At 38.8% G+C, this 20,019-nt stretch overlaps 1 protein-coding gene across 3 annotated transcripts in view; it reads left to right on the forward strand.

Annotated features, from left to right (window-relative positions):
• The first annotated feature begins 695 nt into the window (after positions 1–695).
• Positions 696–20,019, forward strand: part of unm_sa1614 (un-named sa1614) — a 173,380-nt gene continuing 154,056 nt past the window's right edge. For 2 of the 3 annotated variants that reach the window (XM_060910398.1, XM_060910396.1), the window contains exons 1-7: positions 696–1,009; positions 15,143–15,215; positions 15,724–15,869; positions 16,156–16,230; positions 18,766–18,815; positions 19,533–19,662; positions 19,895–19,980. In XM_060910398.1, coding sequence (XP_060766381.1) covers positions 884–1,009; positions 15,143–15,215; positions 15,724–15,869; positions 16,156–16,230; positions 18,766–18,815; positions 19,533–19,662; positions 19,895–19,980 — 686 coding nt within the window. In that variant the 5' untranslated portion in view covers positions 696–883. The remainder of the gene's footprint in view (positions 1,010–15,142; positions 15,216–15,723; positions 15,870–16,155; positions 16,231–18,765; positions 18,816–19,532; positions 19,663–19,894; positions 19,981–20,019) is intronic. The other variant, XM_060910399.1, reaches the window with a different exon arrangement.

Consider the following 20,019-nt stretch of genomic DNA (forward strand, 5'->3'; position numbering starts at 1 on the left):
CTCACTCCGCACGGCTTGGCTCGCTTCAGCCCCACTCCAAAACGGTGCGAGTTTTAGGGGCTAAGCAGGGCTGAAACGAGCTGAGTCGTGCTGGTTTTTGGTAGTCGAAACGCGAGCCGTGTCGGGCTGAAGCGAGCTGAAAAAGGGTAGTGGAAAAGGGCCATAAGCTCGGAACAGACCCTCGTGTTGCGTCACGCTTAGGATGGGCGGGCCCAGGCTACCCCGAACCAGCCCTGGAACTGCTTTGGTGGAAAAGGGGCATGGGAGACCATCTGGTCTCCCAGTAACTATGTTAAAAAATGCTCTGTGTAGGACAGGATAAAGCGGCTAGAGATGATATGAGATGAGATGAGAAATGAACAGGTAGTTTGTTTTCTTTTACCTGGAGCCAGAGTGGTTTATTTAAGAATGGAAACAGATCAAGAACGAGCATTTAATATAGTATGCAGCATTGTGAGATATTAACTATGACACATAGTGGAGACCTCCCCAGAATTTTGTTCACGGTTACGTCATAAACAAACAAAACAAAACACAAAACAAAACCGGGTGCAGTTATTAAAAAAGGCGGTAGTTGTGCGCTTACTCAGTGTTACTCTACGGAGCATGCGCAGTATCACTTTACTCAGCAGCGCGAGGAAGTCCCTCGTGAGCGAACATCATTGTCCTCTTTATGCACGCGCTCATCACTGACGGTCAGTTGAGCTCTCAGTGAGAGGAGGAGAACGCTCGTGCGCTTCACTCTCCTCCCCCCCCACACAGACGATGCTGTGCAGGACTCCGACTCTCACACAGGCAGCGAAGCTCATTTTCTTCACGAGTACACCTTAAACCTGTTTATTTAATTCGCGTCAATAAACAAACATACAAACAGAAAAAAAAAATGCCTGAATTGATATCTGTGGACGAGTTCATCGCGGAGACTCTGGAGGACTACAGCTCTCCAACAACGTCTTCGTTCATCACTAAAATGACCAGTTGCCGGAATTCCGTTAATCATATTGAAGAGGTAGGCTGTCACAACTACTCCCTCAGAGACACCTCACTCAGGGGAAATGTTCATTACAGCTACTCTGACAGCTTTATCTAGTCTTGCAGGATGCGTCGAGGTCGAGGTTTTAAGCCTGTCGTAATACACATATGGTTTTGGATGTAATTGTTCCTTCATTGGTGCTTTGTTTTGGTTTGGTTTTTGTTTTGCTTTCACCACCAAACTAACAGGAAGGCGATATAAAGTGGACACGCGCTCTCTTTAATTCTGACTCGGCTTCTGTTCCGCTTTAAGCAGCTTCAAGCTCTTTGTCCACTTTGTCTAACGGGTTGTGTGTGTGTGTGTGTGTTGTCTGGACATGCCTGGCGTATTTGTTTTTAATCTTTTCCGTGAGCAGTCATTACCAAATACGTCTACATTAATTGTTTTTATTAAAATACATCCTCATGGGGATCAGAATTATGCATGGCCTTTGTTATGAGCTGTGAATTTGCTCCTGTTCCATGTTATAGAGCTGAACTGAACTGAACTGAACCAGGATGCTCATTTTATCAAACCTACATTTTCTCTCACCGTTTTTTGTTTTTAAAGATTTAGAGCCATTTATCTAACTTTGCAACCTCGTCTTGGACATTTTATTTGATTGATTGTGTCAACATTTATTATAGAGCCTCAAAACAAACACAAGCATGTTGTTTTCTAGTTTTATTCAGTCTCTGATCGTTTCCTCTTTATCCATTTTTATGTTTATCTTTAAAGGACAAATATTCAGCACATAGGCTATTCCGTATGTATTTACTACTCATATTACCGGTAATCTACATTGTGTATTATGGGTATGTTTATTCTGTATAAATATGGGGTAATCCATTAAACATCCAATTTTCCCCAATACAAAAACCGACCAGGATAAAATGGTCTAAGTAATTCTCAAGCCCTTCTTATCTGTTTTGTTGTGCCATTTTTTGCACCAGATTGCAAAATGCATTCAGTGTCATGCCCAGAACAATAAGGATGGTGACTTCCTCTAATTCTAGCAGACATGTTAGATTGTCAGGTAACCATGGTGATGACCCAGGCTGTGGAAAGCAGTGTGAACTGAACAGTGTAGCACATTACATGCTTGATAATTTGAGCATCATCTGAGACGACCAATCCCGCTGCCACTAGTGAACTCGGCACACTTATAGCCTGAGGGGTTTAATGGTACAGAGAGCATGCTTGGTTAGAAAATCTATAATTCTTTATTGGTTGCAGAACTGAAGTTCTTGTGCATGTCTGAACACTAGTCATTATTCGAGACACCTCTAATTTCAGATCAGTTCAAATGGGGAAAGTTCATTAGATTAGTGCAGACTTAAAAATGTTCAACTTAAATGAATTGGTACTCATTCGGCTAAGGCAGGATACATTTATCTCTGGTTTTGTTCTGGTCTTTGCCTAGAACAGAGCTACCATGCATTTTTGGCACCACATTCATTTTTTTATTTACTTTGAAAGCTTTTTGTTGGCCCTCTCTTTGTTTAACTCCACATCACAATTTTCCTTCAATGAGGAATATGAATGGGACAGTAGAAAAATGGATGATAGGCATTTTACATTACATGAAATCAAATGTGTAAATTGAAAATGTTTGTATTACTTACACAAATATTGTATGGGGAGTTAAAACTGCTTCTTTTTATATGGTGCTTTGAGTAACAGACTTCATTTGGGATTAGCAGAGGAACCATGAGCATGAGAATGTGACATCTAAGTGGAGTGTTTAAATGATACACATCACATGGCAACAGTTACATGGAAAACTTTTTGAGTCGTGGCTTGTTTTTGCCATGGAACCCTATTGGTTTATTTGAGCTGCAGTGTTGTAGATCAGAATAATATCGCTAACACCATTACTGTAAGGGACAAATAAATGAGTTCACATTCAGATCACAAATAATTTTAAAAAAGTTGTTGAGTTTTAACCAAGAGTCCAATGAACAGGCTATTCTGTGTGTGTGTGTGTTTAATTTATTTATGTTTGCCTGACACCACTTAGTATTATCACAGACACACAACAAATCGACTGTAATTATCCACTTCCCTTTGCAAATGGAAATCCCCCAGGCTGTACTGGTGAGTTGTTCTCTCCTTCCGCTACAATGGACATGCTCACTGTCCTATCTGTTGCAAACCTCTCTCTAGACCAGAAGCATCGATTCATGATTCAATAAACCATTCAGTCTCTGGGTCAGTATCATAAAATACATTTATAAATATGCTGCACAGCTGGTAGTGGAAATGCTTTAATTATAACATTCCACCAGTTGTACAGTCACCTCTGGATCCATGTGCACAACGCTTTAATCATAGTTTCTGTTCATTTAATGAGAAAGCACATCCTTACACTAATTCATTGTGCACTCCTTTTGTAGAATTTTCTTTCTTTCTTTCTTTCTTTCTTTCTTTCTTTCTTTCTTTCTTTCTTTCTTTCTTTCTTTCTTTCTTTCTTTCTTTCTTTCTTTCTTTCTTTCTTTCTTTCTTTAGTTTTAATTTGAGGCCTGTGTGAACATAGACATTCATTTAGGCTCAGTCAGACAGGACTTAAGTCAAGTCAGTTTATTCATATAGCGTTTTAACAACACATTGTCACAAAGCAGCTTTACAGAAAAATAAAGACTTTAAACATAATAGCTAATTTTATCCCTAATAAATTTATTTATCCCTGATGAGTAAACTTGTGGCGATGGTGACAAAGAAAAACTCCCTCAGATGACATATAGAAGAGGAACCAGACTCAAAAGGAAACTCATCCTCATCTGACTGATAACAGATAGCATAATTATAAATAACTTGCTTCTATAACTGTGTCTTGTGTGGTCACAAAGTACAACTGTGTAACCAGAGAATTCATTATAGTTTTAACATGAAGTCTATTTTGTTGAAGTTATCAACTGTTATTTGATGGAGACTTGAGTGCAAGACTGTTCATGACAACCGTAGTCCTCAGCTATCGTAACAAAACTGTAAGCGCCCAGGCTCATCTTCTGACTGCGTCTTTCGACTGTCCATATGGGTCCATCCTCCACAGGAGCATGAGCATGGTCATGAGACTCCAGCCAGACGTAGGGCATCAGGATGGATCAGGCAGTTCTGAAGAGCAGGAGAGGTCACCATCACTGGTATCTCAGGATCGACATGTAACTCAACAGAGAGAGAGAATGAGAGAGAGAGAGAGAAAACACAAGTTGTTAGGTATGCCCAGTGTCACCTAATGGTTAAGAACAGTATACATTTTGCAATGAGTGTAAGCAGGGACTTTGGCAAGACTAACTATGACAGCATAACTAAAAGGGAGAGCCAGAAGGTAGAACTTAAAGATGGAGCAATTTAGAATAAGACGCAGCTTAAGCTGCTTCGGTAAAGATAAAGCAACTTAAAAATGCATGAGTAAACTGAGCCCAGGGTGAATACTGTTTTTTTGTGGAATTGGACTGAATGCATGCAAATGTCACACTGAAAGCTAGACCCCCTGGTTGGCTTGAGGAACAAAAGATTTAGCTGACCCTGTTATTCTCTCTGACCTATTTGGTCAGGAAAACATGGTGTTACAGAGATAAATACAGTCAAAGTCTGGAACTAGACATGGAAAAAAAAAGTTCCAGTGTAAAATTTCTTACGGGTATCCTGTCAGGTGAAAGAGAACAACATTGGGTTCAGTTTAAACCTTACTTATGTAACATTTAAATCATCCTGTATTATTATAATACAATATGCTTATTATATTTTAATGCACATACAGTTACTAAAATTGGCCTAGGAATATCTTGCCATCTTTTTCCTCATAACAAATTCAGTGACGCTTGAATATATGCAAATGTGAAAATTCCCACCTCCACCACTTCTCTCCTCTACACTGTGTTACTGTGTTGTTAACTACAACATACTGCAGTATCATCAGCAGGTCAGAGGCCACAATGGAGAATTACAACTGGAGTAGAAGAGGATACTGTTTTATTTTCAGCAGACTTTTGATCACTATATACAGGGCACTATATATTATGATCATTATATACAGGGCTGTTGGATAATTAAAAGATTAAGTTATTTTGTGAAAGACTTTGATCAAATGATGCACTTTTTGGTTTTCTCACTGCTATTACTGACGAACTAAAATAGACAACACCCAACATCCACATTTAAAATAACACGCTAACCACTTATATTCCTCAGTGTTATTAAGCTCTTTTTATATCCTGCTAGAAGCTTAATAAACTCTACCAGACTGTGACCTGAAACCATTGTGTGAATGCTATAGAAATAGTCAGAAAAATTAAGTTTCTGGTTATCATGAAGGCATTATTAGTCTCGAGTTGCATTGTTTTAGTTTAAGTGATTTATAATGGTAGTATAATTTGTCAGTATACCATAACAACAAAGACATGGTTGACTTAATTAAGTTAAATAAGACTTTCCAGATACCACCTTATCCTCTAATAATTGCCATATAAATCATGATCATTTCAAGCCACAAAAGAGGATTTATCAATTCAGAAGTCATGTCTGTAGTATTGGTGGCACAGACAGTTATATAGTGTCTGTTGGTTTTGTGTCATAGCCATGTGTCCCTCACCTGTGTGGGACTTTTATTTTAACTAGTCATATTTAATAAAAAAAAAACAACAACAAGAACTTAAATGTATTAGCACAGTTCATAGAATTCTGAGAAGTATTCCTGATTATTTATTCATGTTGACAATTTAAGGCTCAGAAGGCTATTAAGATGATCAGCTTTTATTATTCATTTTTCATGCAAATCAGGATTTTTCAAGATGTTTGATAGTGAAACTAAACGAAGAAGACCGTTTATGTCAAACCAAGTTTATTTGTATAGCGCTTTTAACAATAAACATTGTCGCAAAGCAGCTTTACAGAATTTGAACGACTTAAAATATGAGCTAATTTTATCCCTAATCTATCCCCGATGAGCACGCCTGTGGCGACGGTGGCAAGGAAAAACTCCCTCAGACGACATGAGGAAGAAACCTCGAGAGGAACCAGACTCAGAAGGGAACCCATCCTCATTTGGGCAACAACAGACAACATGACTATAACATTAACAGTCCTAACGTAAAGTCAGCTTCGTTGATGCTATAAACCCCCCACCGACGGAAACCCGAGCGCAAAACCGTTCATGACAACCGTGAATGGTTTATGTGTATTTTCTTGTACTGGGGCCGTGTTAAAGCCGTTATAGTGCACCTTTTGCATTTCTAAAGTGTGAACAGGTTCCTTCTCACAGTCAATAAAACAAAGGTTATGATAATATAAATGTTTGAAATGAACAGTAGAAAGACTGGTTAACTTTGAGAGGTTTATTGTTCCACACTTTTAAAACCATACAAAAACTAGCTGTATCTGAAGAATGAAACTGTTGTGAAATTTAGAAGTGCATGACTATGAAAACAGTGAAAACTAAAGCAAACAAAGACTACATGTCTGTTTCCTGCTGTTGTACATACAATATACTGAGATACTCATAACTGGTAAGAGTTATAGCTAGTGTGGACATTCATTCATTTATCCATTTATCCATTTTTTTCCATAGAATATTATCCTTATCAGGGTCATGGTGTATCTGGAGTCTATCATGGGAACACTGTACAGTGGTGCTTGAAAGTTTGTGAACCCTTTAGAATTTTCTATATTTCTGCATAAATATGACCTAAAACATCATCAGATTTTTACACAAGTCCTAAAAGTAGATAAAGAGAACCTAGTTAAACAAATAAGACAAAAATATTATACTTGGTCATTTTTTGAGGAAAATGATCCAATATTACATATCTGTGAGTGGCAAAAGTATGTGGACCTTTGCTTTCAGTATCTGGTGTGACCCCCTTGTGCAGCAATAACTGCAATTAAACGTTTCCGGTAACTGTTGATCAGTCCTGCACACCGACTTGGAGGAATTTTAGCCCATTCCTCCGTACAGAACAGCTTCAACTTTGGGATGCTGGTGGGTTTCCTCACATAAACTGCTCGCTTCAGGTCCTTCCACAACATTTCGATTGGATTAAGATCAGGACTTTGACTTGGCTATTCCAAAACATTAACTTTATTCTTCTTTAACCATTCTTTGGTAGAACGACTTGTGTGCTTAGGGTCGTTGTCTTGCTGCATGACCCACCTTCTCTTGAGATTCAGTTCATGGACAGATGTCCTGACATTTTCCTTTAGAATTCACTGGTATAATTCAGAATTCATTGTTTTGTGAATGCAGTGTTTTCCTTTCTCCAAACATAACACTTCTCATTTAAACCAAAAAGTTCTATTTTGGTCTCATCCGTCCACAACATTTTTTTTCCAGTAGCCTTCTGGCTTGTCCATGTGCTCTTTAGCAAATTGTAGACGAGCAGCAATGTTCTTTTTGGAAAGCAGTGGCTTTCTTCTTGCAACCCTGCTATGCACACCATTGTTGTTCAGTGTTCTCTTGATGGTGGACTCATGAACATTAATATTAGCCAATGTGAGAGAGGCCTTCAGTTGCTTAGAAGTTACCCTGGGGTCCTTTGTGACCTTGCCGACTATTACACGCCTTGCTTTTGGAGTGATCTTTGTTGGTCGACCACTCCTGGGGAGGGTAACAATGGTCTTGAATTCCCTCCATTTGTACACAATCTGTCTGACTGTGGATGGGTGAAGTCCAAACTCTTTAGAGATGGTTTTGTAACCTTTTCCAGCCTGATGAGCATCAACAACACTTTTTCTGAGTTCCTCAGAAATCTCCTTTGTTCGTGCCATGATACACTTCCACAAACATGTGTTGTGAAGATCAGACTTTGATAGATCCCTGTTCTTTAAATAAAACAGGGTGCCCACTCACACCTGATTGTCATCCCATTGATTGAAAACACCTGACTCTAATTTCATCTTTAAATTAACTGCTAATCCTAGAGGTTCACATACTTTTGCCACTCACAGATATGTAATATTGGATCATTTCCCTCAATAAGTAAATGACCAAGTATAATATTTTTGTCTCATTTGTTTAACTGGGCTCTCATTATCTACTTTTAGGACTTTACTTTTCTATATTCATGCAGAAATATAGAAAATTCTAAAGGGTTCGCAAACTTTCAAGCACCACTGTACATGAGGTGGGAATACACCTTGGATGAGATGACAGTCCATCGCAGGGCACCATGAACACCTAGGGGCAATGTAGAGTAGCCGATTCTCACAGCTGCATGTTTTTGGGCGGTGTGCAGAAACAGGGCAGAGGAAACCAGGGTACCTCTCAGACAGCAACCTGAGCTCAGGCTCAAACCAGGAACCCTTGAACTGTGAGGCAGTAACACGCGCTGTATCTTATTCTCCAATCTGCCTAGTATTTAGGTTTTAAAATTAAACAGTAAATCAACAGTCAATTAATTTGAATCCACTGACCTGGTAGGAAAAGCGTTTTTGCATCTTGGATTTTTGCAAGGCATAATTTTGATGTATACTGTACAAGGTGGTGTAGCTCATCCCTACCACAGCCCATGTAAAACTTTTTGTCTTTAGGTTAATCATAAATGAACTGCCACAAATAAACTATGTCTTTGGTTTCCTTTTATGTGGCAGAAATATGATGGGTGTGATATTGATGCTCTTCCTATATTTTACATTGCTCTGAAGAAAGTAAAAAAAAAATATTTGTTATTAGCATCTACATGCATATATGCAGTGGAATGAAATATTATACCTTCAGGATCATGTTGAGACAGAGTCAACAGTGTAAAGGCTCAGTACACAGGAATGTATAAAGTGCAAAGCATTGTAGCATGTGCGACAAAAACAGTGTGCAAAACTACATTTCCAGCAAGAAAATAAGATGAACACAATATATTAAATGTACAGGACAATGTGGATTAGTTTACTGTAATGACCAGCAGGAACAGAATCAGGATAAACTACACTGCATAAGTGAATAAAACAAACTGACTGCAATTTGCATGACTGTAAACTGTTGTGAAGTTGAACATCATTAGCTAGACTCTATACATAAGTAAACAGACAATCTGGAAAAACAGCCCTCACTGGTATATACGTTGTTTTTTCAGTCAAATAAAGCCTTGAACACTGAACACTGCTCTAGCAACTCTTTCCTTCATGACCTATGCAAACAGGGCTCAGATAACTCAGTGATTAAATTTTAGTCAACAGAGTTATAAAAGTGTTGTTATATTTACAAAAATGAATTGTGAGTATAGTGCTCAATGTTTGAGTAAGGCAAATGACTGACACAACTGTCAGCTTGACTTTAGTGCACTGCTGATCATGCTATTTATACAGAGTGGATGAATGGCAGGGGGAGATAACTGCAAATGGAAATTCTATTCTCATTAGGGTTGGAGATACAGCTTAGTGGATAGTCATAGTTGGTGGCTGGAAATTATGGGGTACCATTTACCTACATTGTTGTAAGATGCACTTAAATTAATTTGTACGCTCTCTGTAATGATGTCATGTTGGTAGAGTTCATCACACTATTATGGACAAAGCAGTTTGCGCTGCATGTCTCATGGTTAAATTACTGTTTGGCTTTAAGGAAAGTGCTGGGATTTTGCCATATTTTCCCGTGTATTTGGGTTCAAATATTTACTTGGGACAAAAATGATTGAAATCAGCCCAGTACTGAGTTAGAACCAGAGGTGTCAAAAGTATTACCATTTATTACTCAAGTAGAGTAGATACTATGGTTTAGAAATACTTTTCATGAAGTAAAAGTATCAACTGAAGCTTTTTACTCAAGTAAAAGTAAAAAGTATACTGATTTCTAAACTACTTTAAAGTACAAAAGTAAAAGTAATGAAAGAGGAAATAATGCTATTAAGGACAAAGGCGCAGCCTAGAAGTCCACATACAGTACATTCTCCTGACCCATTAAAATGTGTTTCATGGAGCACAAGTAATAATGACTTGTTGTCTGTAAGTGTTGTAATGGTGTAAAACTTCATACCTCAGAAGTAAGTTATCAATAAATTGCAGTTTTTTTCTTTTTCATATGGGACGTGCAGTAGAGGCAGCAGGTTCCAGTTAAAATGCAAGAAAAACACTTTCTCATCCCTACTAGTTACTGGCTCACCGAGAGAAGTCAACAGAATGTTTGTATTCCAGCAATGCGAGGCTGAACACAGGCGAGGAGAGAAAGGGCGGCCGCTGGAATGCCGACACACTACAAGCTAATATAATGTTTACTAATCTAAGACCTGTCACTTTACTCACTAACACCCACCAAGATACCATAACTGCGTTTGTAAACTTGACCTGACTCAGAAAAGAGAATGCCGCATATGGTTCATGGGGGGGGGGATTCCACTCCTGACAAATGGACGAGAGCCCGCAATTTACTAACGGTGTCGAAGTCAGAGCTCTGATTGCTGTGTGCTTGGAGCGCCCTGAGTGGCAGTTTAGACAGACCAATAGGGTGTCGTAATGACATTTTGATTATATTCCTCATCCAACCACACTCAAATTTACTGTAATGGCGCGAATTATCTTGATTGGGTTGTTTCTGGGTTTTTTTGTGTGTGATGCGAATGATCTGGATTTGATTTTTTTTCCTTTTAAAGTGTCGCAAGTGTGAAGCCGAATGAAATGCAAGTAACGAGACTATTATAAATGTAACGAAGTAAAAGTAAATGCTTGAAAATGTAACGAGTAGAGATAAAAAGTAGGTTGAAAAAGTATTACTCCAGTAAAGTAGAAAGTACCAAAATTTCTACTTAAGTAAAGTAACGAAGTATTTGTACTTCGTTACTTGACACCTCTGGTTAGAACGCATCAGAAACCAGCCCCTGTGTGATAATCGACTACAGGCACTGAATGGGGCGCTGTGTCAGAGACCGGAAGAAGAGAAAGGTTCAATGAGTGTACAACAAGTGTAGAAACAGTCATTTTCTACAGTTTCTTTACCGTTATTGAGGTAAACGGACACAGGTGTATCTCTGTAGGGATCCTTTCCATGTTGTCAGATGCATACAATAACATTATGATCCTGTCAATGGAGAAAACAAGAGGCTTACTTTGACATGGATGTTTTGCCCCATAGAATTACATTATATAGCCATTTTGCGGTTGCCAGTTATAGTGTTCGAACTCAACACTGGACCGTGCTTCAATTGTTTTTGTCTCTGGTAAATATTTGGACCAAAGCAGATATGAAAATAGGGCCCAGGTTAAGAAAATCCAGGCTGTTTCCTTTGAAACATTTAAAACATTATTGCTGTTATTTTTCCTCAATCTTCTTTTATACTATCAAGCTGCTAACACCATGTATTTAGTGGCTCATCCACTTGGTGAAACTACTGGCTTAAGAGAATGTTTCCTGCAGTGTAGATAAATAAAGATGTAATATACACCCCCACACACATCCATTACAGCAGATGAAGTGCTTTTGAAACTAAAACTAGCCTCTAATGTTGTTAATCGAAACATTTATGATCATGTCCCACCTCATAATAACAATAATGGCAGTCTCAGCTGTAATCTACCATTTATAGTGTTTTCTCATCTTATGCTCCATTTGTGTACACATCAGTGCATTGCATAACATCTATTAGTTAGAGCAAGAGTAATTCTGTTACGCAAATGTTACAACATGGATCTTTACCCAGTGTAAACTTTAGGAAGGCAAGATGTTTTTGCAACTGAATTGCTGAAACAGGAAGTGTTTCTGCAAAGGTTTGTTCCACGTTTGTTATTTTTTGGTCAATAGGCTCACAATAGTGCCAGGAGCATTTTCTGTGGAAACCCTTTTCATCATTTGTAAGAAGAATTTCATACGACTTATTGTATGCATGTAATGTTATTATTTTTTAAAATTATATACTAAGTGTAGATATGTTCAAGCTGTGATGACCTGGTGACTTGTCCAGGGTGTACCCCGCCTCTCGCCCATAGTCAGCTGGGATAGGCTCTAGCTTGCCTGCGACCCTGTAGAACAGGATAAGCGGCTATAAATAATGGATGGATGGATATGTTCAAGTGCAAAATGCAACGTGGCCAAAAAAATACATTGTTGGGACTAAGGAATAATTGTTCATAAAGAAAATATAACCTCTCATATCAGAGCAAATCAACAGTTTAGAGGGCATTAAAATGGGTGTTTTTATGTTTTGTTACTAATTGGTTTTCATGAAAAGACTTTTGTGTAAAGAATAAACCTTTTTGTAATAAAATGTGTATTTCACTGTGGTCGATTGTAGCTCCTATAGCATTTGAAAAATTGGCTGTGTCACAAAAGACCTGTTTGAATCTCTTTCTTAAATGTGAGGAAAACTCATCTAAGTGTTCCTGACATATTTGCTGTGACACATACAGTATGCATTGCCAGATAAGTTTGACAAAAGCATCTCAATTGAAAAGACGTAGTTAATTACTAATGTAGTATGGTGTAATAGTGTATGCCTGTGAAGATAATACAAATTCAAAAATAGTTCAATTCCATTCCCACCCTTTTTTATGCCTTTTGTACAGTCCTCGCTCAAATGCTTATCAAGGGCTGACGTGCGCTTAGGCTTGTATGCAAGTTTTATATATAACTTCCCCTTCTTTGCACAGAATGCAGCCTAATTACTCCTAAAAAAAAAAAAACACCTGCAAACAACTTAGCACATCTGGCCCAAAGTGATAATTTCGAGATACTATAAGTGATCATGTGCAAGTCCTGTCATATACTACTATTTAAATTATTATCACTGAACTATTGTGTTATAATAATTTGATTTCTGGGATGTAATTTAAAATTTTAATTACATAATTATATCATTTGATTACAATAATCAAACTATCTCGGTCAAGTCAAAAATCATGCAAAATCTGGGCTTTAGGCAGACCTTTACTTACAACGTGTGATCAGTCCAACTGAAACTTCCATCCATTATTCCTAACTGCTTATCCTGTGCAGGAGGGCAAGCTGGAGCCTATCCCAGCTGACTATGGGCGAGAGGCGGGGTACACCCTGGACAAGTCGCCAAATCATTGCAGAGCTGACACATAGCATTCACAACCATTCACACTCTGACCTACAGTCAATTTAGAGCCACCAGTTAGCCTAACCTGTACAGTGGTGCTTGAAAGTTTGTGAACCCTTTAGAATTTTCTATATTTCTGCATAAATATGACCTAAAACAACATCAGATTTTCACACAAGTCCTAAAAGTAGATAAAGAGAACCCAGTTAAACAAATGAGACAAAAATGTTATCCTTGGTCATTTATTTATTGAGGAAAATGATCCAATATTACATATCTGTGAGTAGCAAAAGTATGTGAACCTTTGCTTTCAGTATCTGGTGTGACCCCCTTGTGCAGCAATAACTGCAACTAAACGTTTCTGGTAACTGTTGATCAGTCCTGCACACCGACTTGGAGGAATTTTAGCCCATTCCTCCGTACAGAACAGCTTTAACTCTGGGATGTTGGTGGGTTTCCTCACATGAATTGCTCACTTCAGGTCCTTCCACAACATTTCGATTGGATTAAGGTCAGGACTTTGACTTGGCCATTCCAAAACATTAACTTTATTCTTCTTTAACCATTTTTTGGTAGAACGACTTGTGTGCTTAGGGTCATTGTCTTGCTGCATGACCCACCTTCTCTTGAGATTCAGTTCATGGACAGATGTCCTGACATTTTCTTTTAGAATTTGCTGGTATAATTCAGAATTCATTGTCCCATCAATGATGGCAAGCCGTCCTGGCCCAGATGCAGCAAACCAGGCCCAAACCATGATACTACCACCACCATGTTTCACAGATGGGATAAGGTTCTTATGCTGGAGTGCAATGTTTTCCTTTCTCCAAACATAACGCTTCTCATTTAAACCAAAAAGTTCTATTTTGGTCTCATCTGTCCACAAAACTTTTTTCCAATAGCCTTCTGGCTTGTCCATGTGCTCTTTAGCAAACTGCAGATGAGCAGCAATGTTCTTTTTGGAGAGTAGTGGCTTTCTCCTTGCAACCCTGCCATGCATACCATTGTTGTTCAGTGTTCTCCTGATGGTGGACTCATGAACATTAACATTAGCCAATGTGAAAGAGGCCTTCAGTTGCTTAGAAGTTACCCTGGGGTCCTTTGTGACCTTGCCAACTATTACACGCCTTACTCTTGGAGTGATCTTTGTTGGTCAGCCACTCCTATGGAGGGTAACAATGGTCTTGAATTTCCTCCATTTGTACACAATTTGTCTGACTGTGGACTGGTGGGGTCCAAACTCTTTAGAGATGGTCGTGTAACCTTTTCCAGCCTGATGAGCATTAACAAGGTTCACATACTTTTGCCACTCATTCAAGGTTCACATACTTTTGCCACTCACAGATATGTAATATTGGATCGTTTTCCTCAATAAATAAATGACCAAGTATAATATTTTTGTCTCATTTGTTTAACTGGGTTCTCTTTATCTACTTTTAGGACTTGTGTGAAAATCTGATGATGTTTTAGGTCATATTTATGCAGAAATATAGAACATTCTAAAGGGTTCACAAACTTTCAAACACCACTGTATGTCTTTGGACTGTAGGGGAAGCCAGAGCACCCAGAGGAAACCCATGCAGAACATGCAAACTCCACACATGAAAGGCCCCCGTCGGCTACTGGGCTCGAACCCAGAACCTTTTTGCTGTGAGGCGACAATGCTAACCACTACACCACCATGCTGCCTCTGACTGAAACCTACAATATACAAAAGGACAGCATAGTGTGTGTGTGTACTTGTACTTGCTACAAATTGAGGACTGGAATACGTTTTTTACCAACATAATTAGGACATTTTTGGGAAATGAGGACATTTTGGGTGGTCCTTACTTCTTCAAAGGGCTGTTTGAGGCCTGAGACTCAGTTTTAGAGTTGAATTTAGAATTAGGTTTAGGTTAAGGGTAAGGGGCTGGGGAATGCATTAACTCAATGAGTGTCCCCACAGAGATAGGCGTGTGTGTGTGTGTGTGTGTGTGCGTGTGCGTGTGTGTGTGTGTGTGTGTGCGCACTCTGTGTTGAATTGGTGACATATCATATAATGCAAAACTGATTATAAAGAGTACTGACTTATGTGCCATCAGAAACATTCTCCACTGTCTATAATAGTGGACCTACCTATTACAGTGAAAGTGCATGTGTTTTGTAGGCTTTGGACTGTGATCGTACAGTGTTGCAGAAAATGAAGAAAGCTTCCAAAGCCAAGCATGCCTCTGGTCAAGGTAACATTGCCACTGTTCCATAATGACACATAATAGCTTAATTTCTCCTTCATTTCAAATAGCTGTACATACAGAGAAGATGAAAGAGCATTGTCTCAGAGCAGGAAGCAGAGGACAAACCACAGTCATCAAAATACTAGGACAAGACGACACTCCCAGATGTTTCAGACAGGAATCTGATGCTTTAGAAAGAATGTCACTGCTGCCTGCTATGTTAATACTGTTAATACTGTACTAGCCCTAGCCCAAGCCATATTAATGGGGCTTTACAGTATTCAGCATGATTGCACTACAGTATGGCAGTGTTCCCAAATGACATTTTATAAGCAAAGATTATTTCAGGAACAGTTTTGATATATTAAAATACTCTACTTGTGTATTTTGGCTTCTGTGTTGTTGGGTAAGAAGTACTGACTCTGCATGTTGGGTATGGCACACTTTTAAAGATATATTTTTTATTTTTTATTTATATTCAAAACTTTTTCATTTACATTTGCTTTCCCTCAAGACCACATATCACATTTGGAGCTGTATATCAACTCCATGGAGAAGCTAGCTGCCAATTTCCACAACAACGGAGAGCAGGAGGTGGCCTCTGCCTTGAATAAGTTTGCTGAATTCTCTAAAGAGCTGTTGACACCAGTGAAGAACTTGGTGAGTCACTGAGGGAGAGAACACCCTCCAGCCAGCGCTGCGCCCACTTTGATGTTAATTATGGTGTGAATTGAAATGATGGACCTTATTTAGATAAACTTCAATTGTTAAATCTTCAAACTGTGATGCTCTCCGTTTGCAGTTTCTATCTACAACTCACAGGCTCAAATCTAAGTCTTTTATTTAAAAAAATGTGTTTTCCATACATTCTTAATTAGACTTTTCTTGCTTGATTAAGGCTTGGTCCACAATGATTCTTTACATTTAATCATTTTTCCACCCACAGTTAAAGAGCATGCTCCACAATATCAACTTCTTCCTGGACTCACTGGTCAAAGGGGATTTGAAAGAGGTCAAAGGTGTAAGTTTAAAAAGACAAATATCATGAATTTGGTCTCTCTGAAATTCTACATTTGTTCTTGAAGTTGTGTATGAAGGTTACTGTATTAGAAAACGATCCCTTTCAGAGCTACATTACACAGAGCTAATTTCTTACTGTTTAGTACAAACCCCATTTTCAGAAAAGTTGGGATATTTAACAAAATGCAACAAACACAAAAATCTGATTTGTTAATTCGCGTCAACCTTTATTTAATTGACAAAAGTACAAAGAAAAGCTTTTCAATAGTTTTACTGACCAACTTAATTGCATTTTGGAAATATAAACAAAGTTAGAATTTGATGCCTGCAACACTCTCAAAGAAAGTTGGGACAGAGGCATTATTACCATTGAGCTACATCCCCTTTCCTTTTAATAATACTTTTTAATCGTATGGGAACTGAGGATAATAATTGTTGCAGTTTTGCAATTGGAATTTTTATTCATTCTTGCTTGATACAAGATTTTAGCTTGTCTTTAGCCCAAGCCCAACAGTCCTCGGTCACCATTGTCTGATTCTCCTCTTCATGATGCGCCATACCTCCTGCTGAAATAAGCATGGACTTCCTGGGAAGAGACATTGCCTTCATGACAATATATGTCCCTAAAATCCCAGTATACGCCTCCGCGTCAACAGTACCTTCACACGCATTCAACTCACTCATGCTGTGGGCACCGATGCCCCCGATACCATCACAGATGCTGGCTTTTACACCTTTCTCTGATAATAAACTGGATAGTCATGTTCACCTTTGGCACTGAGAACTCGACATCCCATTTTCCTGAAAACAAGCTGAAATGTGGACTCATCTGACCACAGCACACGTTTCCACCGTCTTTCAGTCTGAGATGAGTGTCTAGAATTGATGAATAGCTTCCTCCTTGCCTTATACAGTTTCAGGTTGCATTTCTGGATGAAGCTGCTGACTGTGTTAAGTGACAACGGTTTTCCAAAATACTCCCGAGCCCATGTGGCTATATTTGTCATTAACATGACGGTTTCTCAGGCAGTGCCGCCTGAGGCCTTGGTCACGGACATTCAACAGTGTTTTTTACCTTGCCCTTTATGCACTGAGATGTCTCTGAATTCTCTGAATCTTTTCACAAGATTATGTACTGTAGATTTTGAAAGACCTAAATTCTCTGCAGTCTTGCATTGAAAAATGCTTTGTTTTAATCGAATAGCAACTCTCTCACAAATTTGGGCAAAAAGGGGTGAGCCACAACCCGTCCTTGCTTGCAAAGACTGAACCTTTGGTGCATGCTCCTTTTATACCCAAACATGATACCAATTACCCTGCTTATTGTGGATTGTTCCAAAATGGTGTTACTTGAAGATCCTAGAAACTTCAGTCTTATTTTGCGTCTGTCCCAACTTTTTTTTGTGTGTGTTGCAGGCATCAAATTCTAACTTCATTTATCTCATCTCATCTCATTATCTCTAGCCGATTTATCCTTCTACAGGGTCGCAGGCAAGCTGGAGCCTATCCCAGCTGACTACGGGCGAAAGGCGGGGTACACCCTGGACAAGTCGCCAGGTCATCACAGGGCTGACACATAGACACAGACAACCATTCACACCTACGGTCAATTTAGAGTCACCAGTTAACCTAACCTGCATGTCTTTGGACTGTGGGGGAAACCGGAGCACCCGGAGGAAACCCACGGGGAGAACATGCAAACTCCGCACAGAAAGGCCCTCGCCGGCCCCGGGGCTCGAACCCAGGACCTTCTTGCTGTGAGGCGACAGCGCTAACCACTACACCACCGTGTCGCCTAACTTCATTTATATTTACAAAATACAATTAAGTTGGTCAATAAAACTATTGAAAATCTTTTCCTTGTGCTTTTCTCAGTTACGCAAAGGTTCACGTGAATTAACAGATCATAGATGTTTTTTTTAAATTGCAATATGGAAAATATCCCTACTTTTCTGGAAATTGGGTTTGTATTTTTAACATGGCATCAAATATTAAATATCCCCAAATATCCTCATTTATCCTCAGATGATGCTTGAAATTTGATCTATGTGGAAAAATAAGGGACAGGGAGTGGGTTAATCATGGATCTGTTTTTCCCTCTACAAATGGAAATAGTAGTCTGATATTTGTCATGGATACTATGGAATTGCATCTAAAAACACCTGCTTGAATCATAAAGACCCTGTTGCTTACACTTAGCATCCTTTCAACACACTTAGTGCTGTATGGCTTTATAGAATACACATATGTCGTGCAATATAAAATCTGGTTCCTCTCAAGTTTTTTTCCTCATGTCATCTCCATGGAATTTATTTTTTCCTCACTACTGACATCTCTGACCTGCCCATTATGAATCTACTTCTCGATTTCTTTCAAGCTTCTTTGTGACAGTATCTATTATTCAAATCACTATACAGATAGAATAGACTTGAAATGGATTGTGTTGAAATCCCTGAATTTTATTAGATCTTTTCATGTTCTATCGTTAGATGAACAAAAAAACCCCTCCTTTTAATTATAACTTCTCTTCCCTCAGGATCTGAGGAAGCCCTTTGACAAGGCTTGGAGGGATTATGAGAGTAAATTGTGAGTACTCATAGCTCTGCTGTATTTAATTTTAATATTTTGTGATACTGCCATGCAATGTTGCTTCCAGTTATGGTGTCCAAAAGTCTTTTCCAAGATGTTAGTTAATGGGAAGAAGACATTATTATGATTTATGAGGCAACAGTATAATTGCATATACTTTGCAAAAAAAATAGAGAGAAACATAAAATCACTTTCTCTCTCTTAGGAGCAATAACTGGCTGTTCCAGGGAAAACATATACTGTAGTATGTCACGCAGCAACTGCAAACTGAGGGCTAGACTCGCAAAAAGAAATGCTAATTATAAACTTTTTAGTGACCATTTGCATGTGTGACTGTTGCCAGTTTAGTCGGTTTCTTGTTGCCTGTGATTTCCTGTTTGCACCTCGCCCGACCCTTTGCTTGTATTACATTTTGGATTTTACCTGCCGATTTGGACTGTTTGCCTGTGTGTGTTTCACTTTTGTAAATAAACTGCTTCTGCACTTACATCCGCCTCATACCTCGTACCTCACAGCTACATAAAGCCCAATGTCTGTAGTTATTTCAGTACCAAATGCTCCCCCCCACTTTAATATTTATTATAATTTAAAATATATATATATATATATATATATATATATATATATATATATATATATATATATATATATATATATAATTAAATATCTTTCACATACACAGTGGAGTTAGACATGTGCCTTGTCTCTCTGAAGCAATAAGATAGAGAAGGAGAAGAGGGAGCTGGCGAAACAGTATGGCATGGTGAGGACAGAGGTGAGCGGTGGAGAGATTGCTGAGGAGCTGGAGAAGGAACGAAGAATGTTTCAGCTGCAGATGTGTGAGGTGAGCTCTCGGCATTAAACCTCCTCTCTCTCTCCCACACACACACACACACGCACACCAAAGAGCCATTGTTATGACTGAAGTATTTGATATAACTGTATTAGCTGCCTCTCACAGACATACTGTGATGTCTAAATGATATTGACCATTACTGACTTGCACTGTTGTCTAATATCTATCTACACAGATAAACACATCTTATTGTGTTTCCTCCTCTTGTCTTCTTACATAGTACCTCATTAAAGTGAATGAAATTAAGAGCAAGAAAGGTGTGGATCTGCTCCAGAACCTTGTCAAGCACTACTACTCCCAGGGCAAGTAAGGCGATGAATGTTGCCTCTATTTTGTCCTTCACAT

Source organism: Neoarius graeffei, chromosome 26 (genome assembly GCF_027579695.1).
Source record: "Neoarius graeffei isolate fNeoGra1 chromosome 26, fNeoGra1.pri, whole genome shotgun sequence".
Lineage (NCBI taxonomy): Eukaryota > Metazoa > Chordata > Actinopteri > Siluriformes > Ariidae > Neoarius > Neoarius graeffei.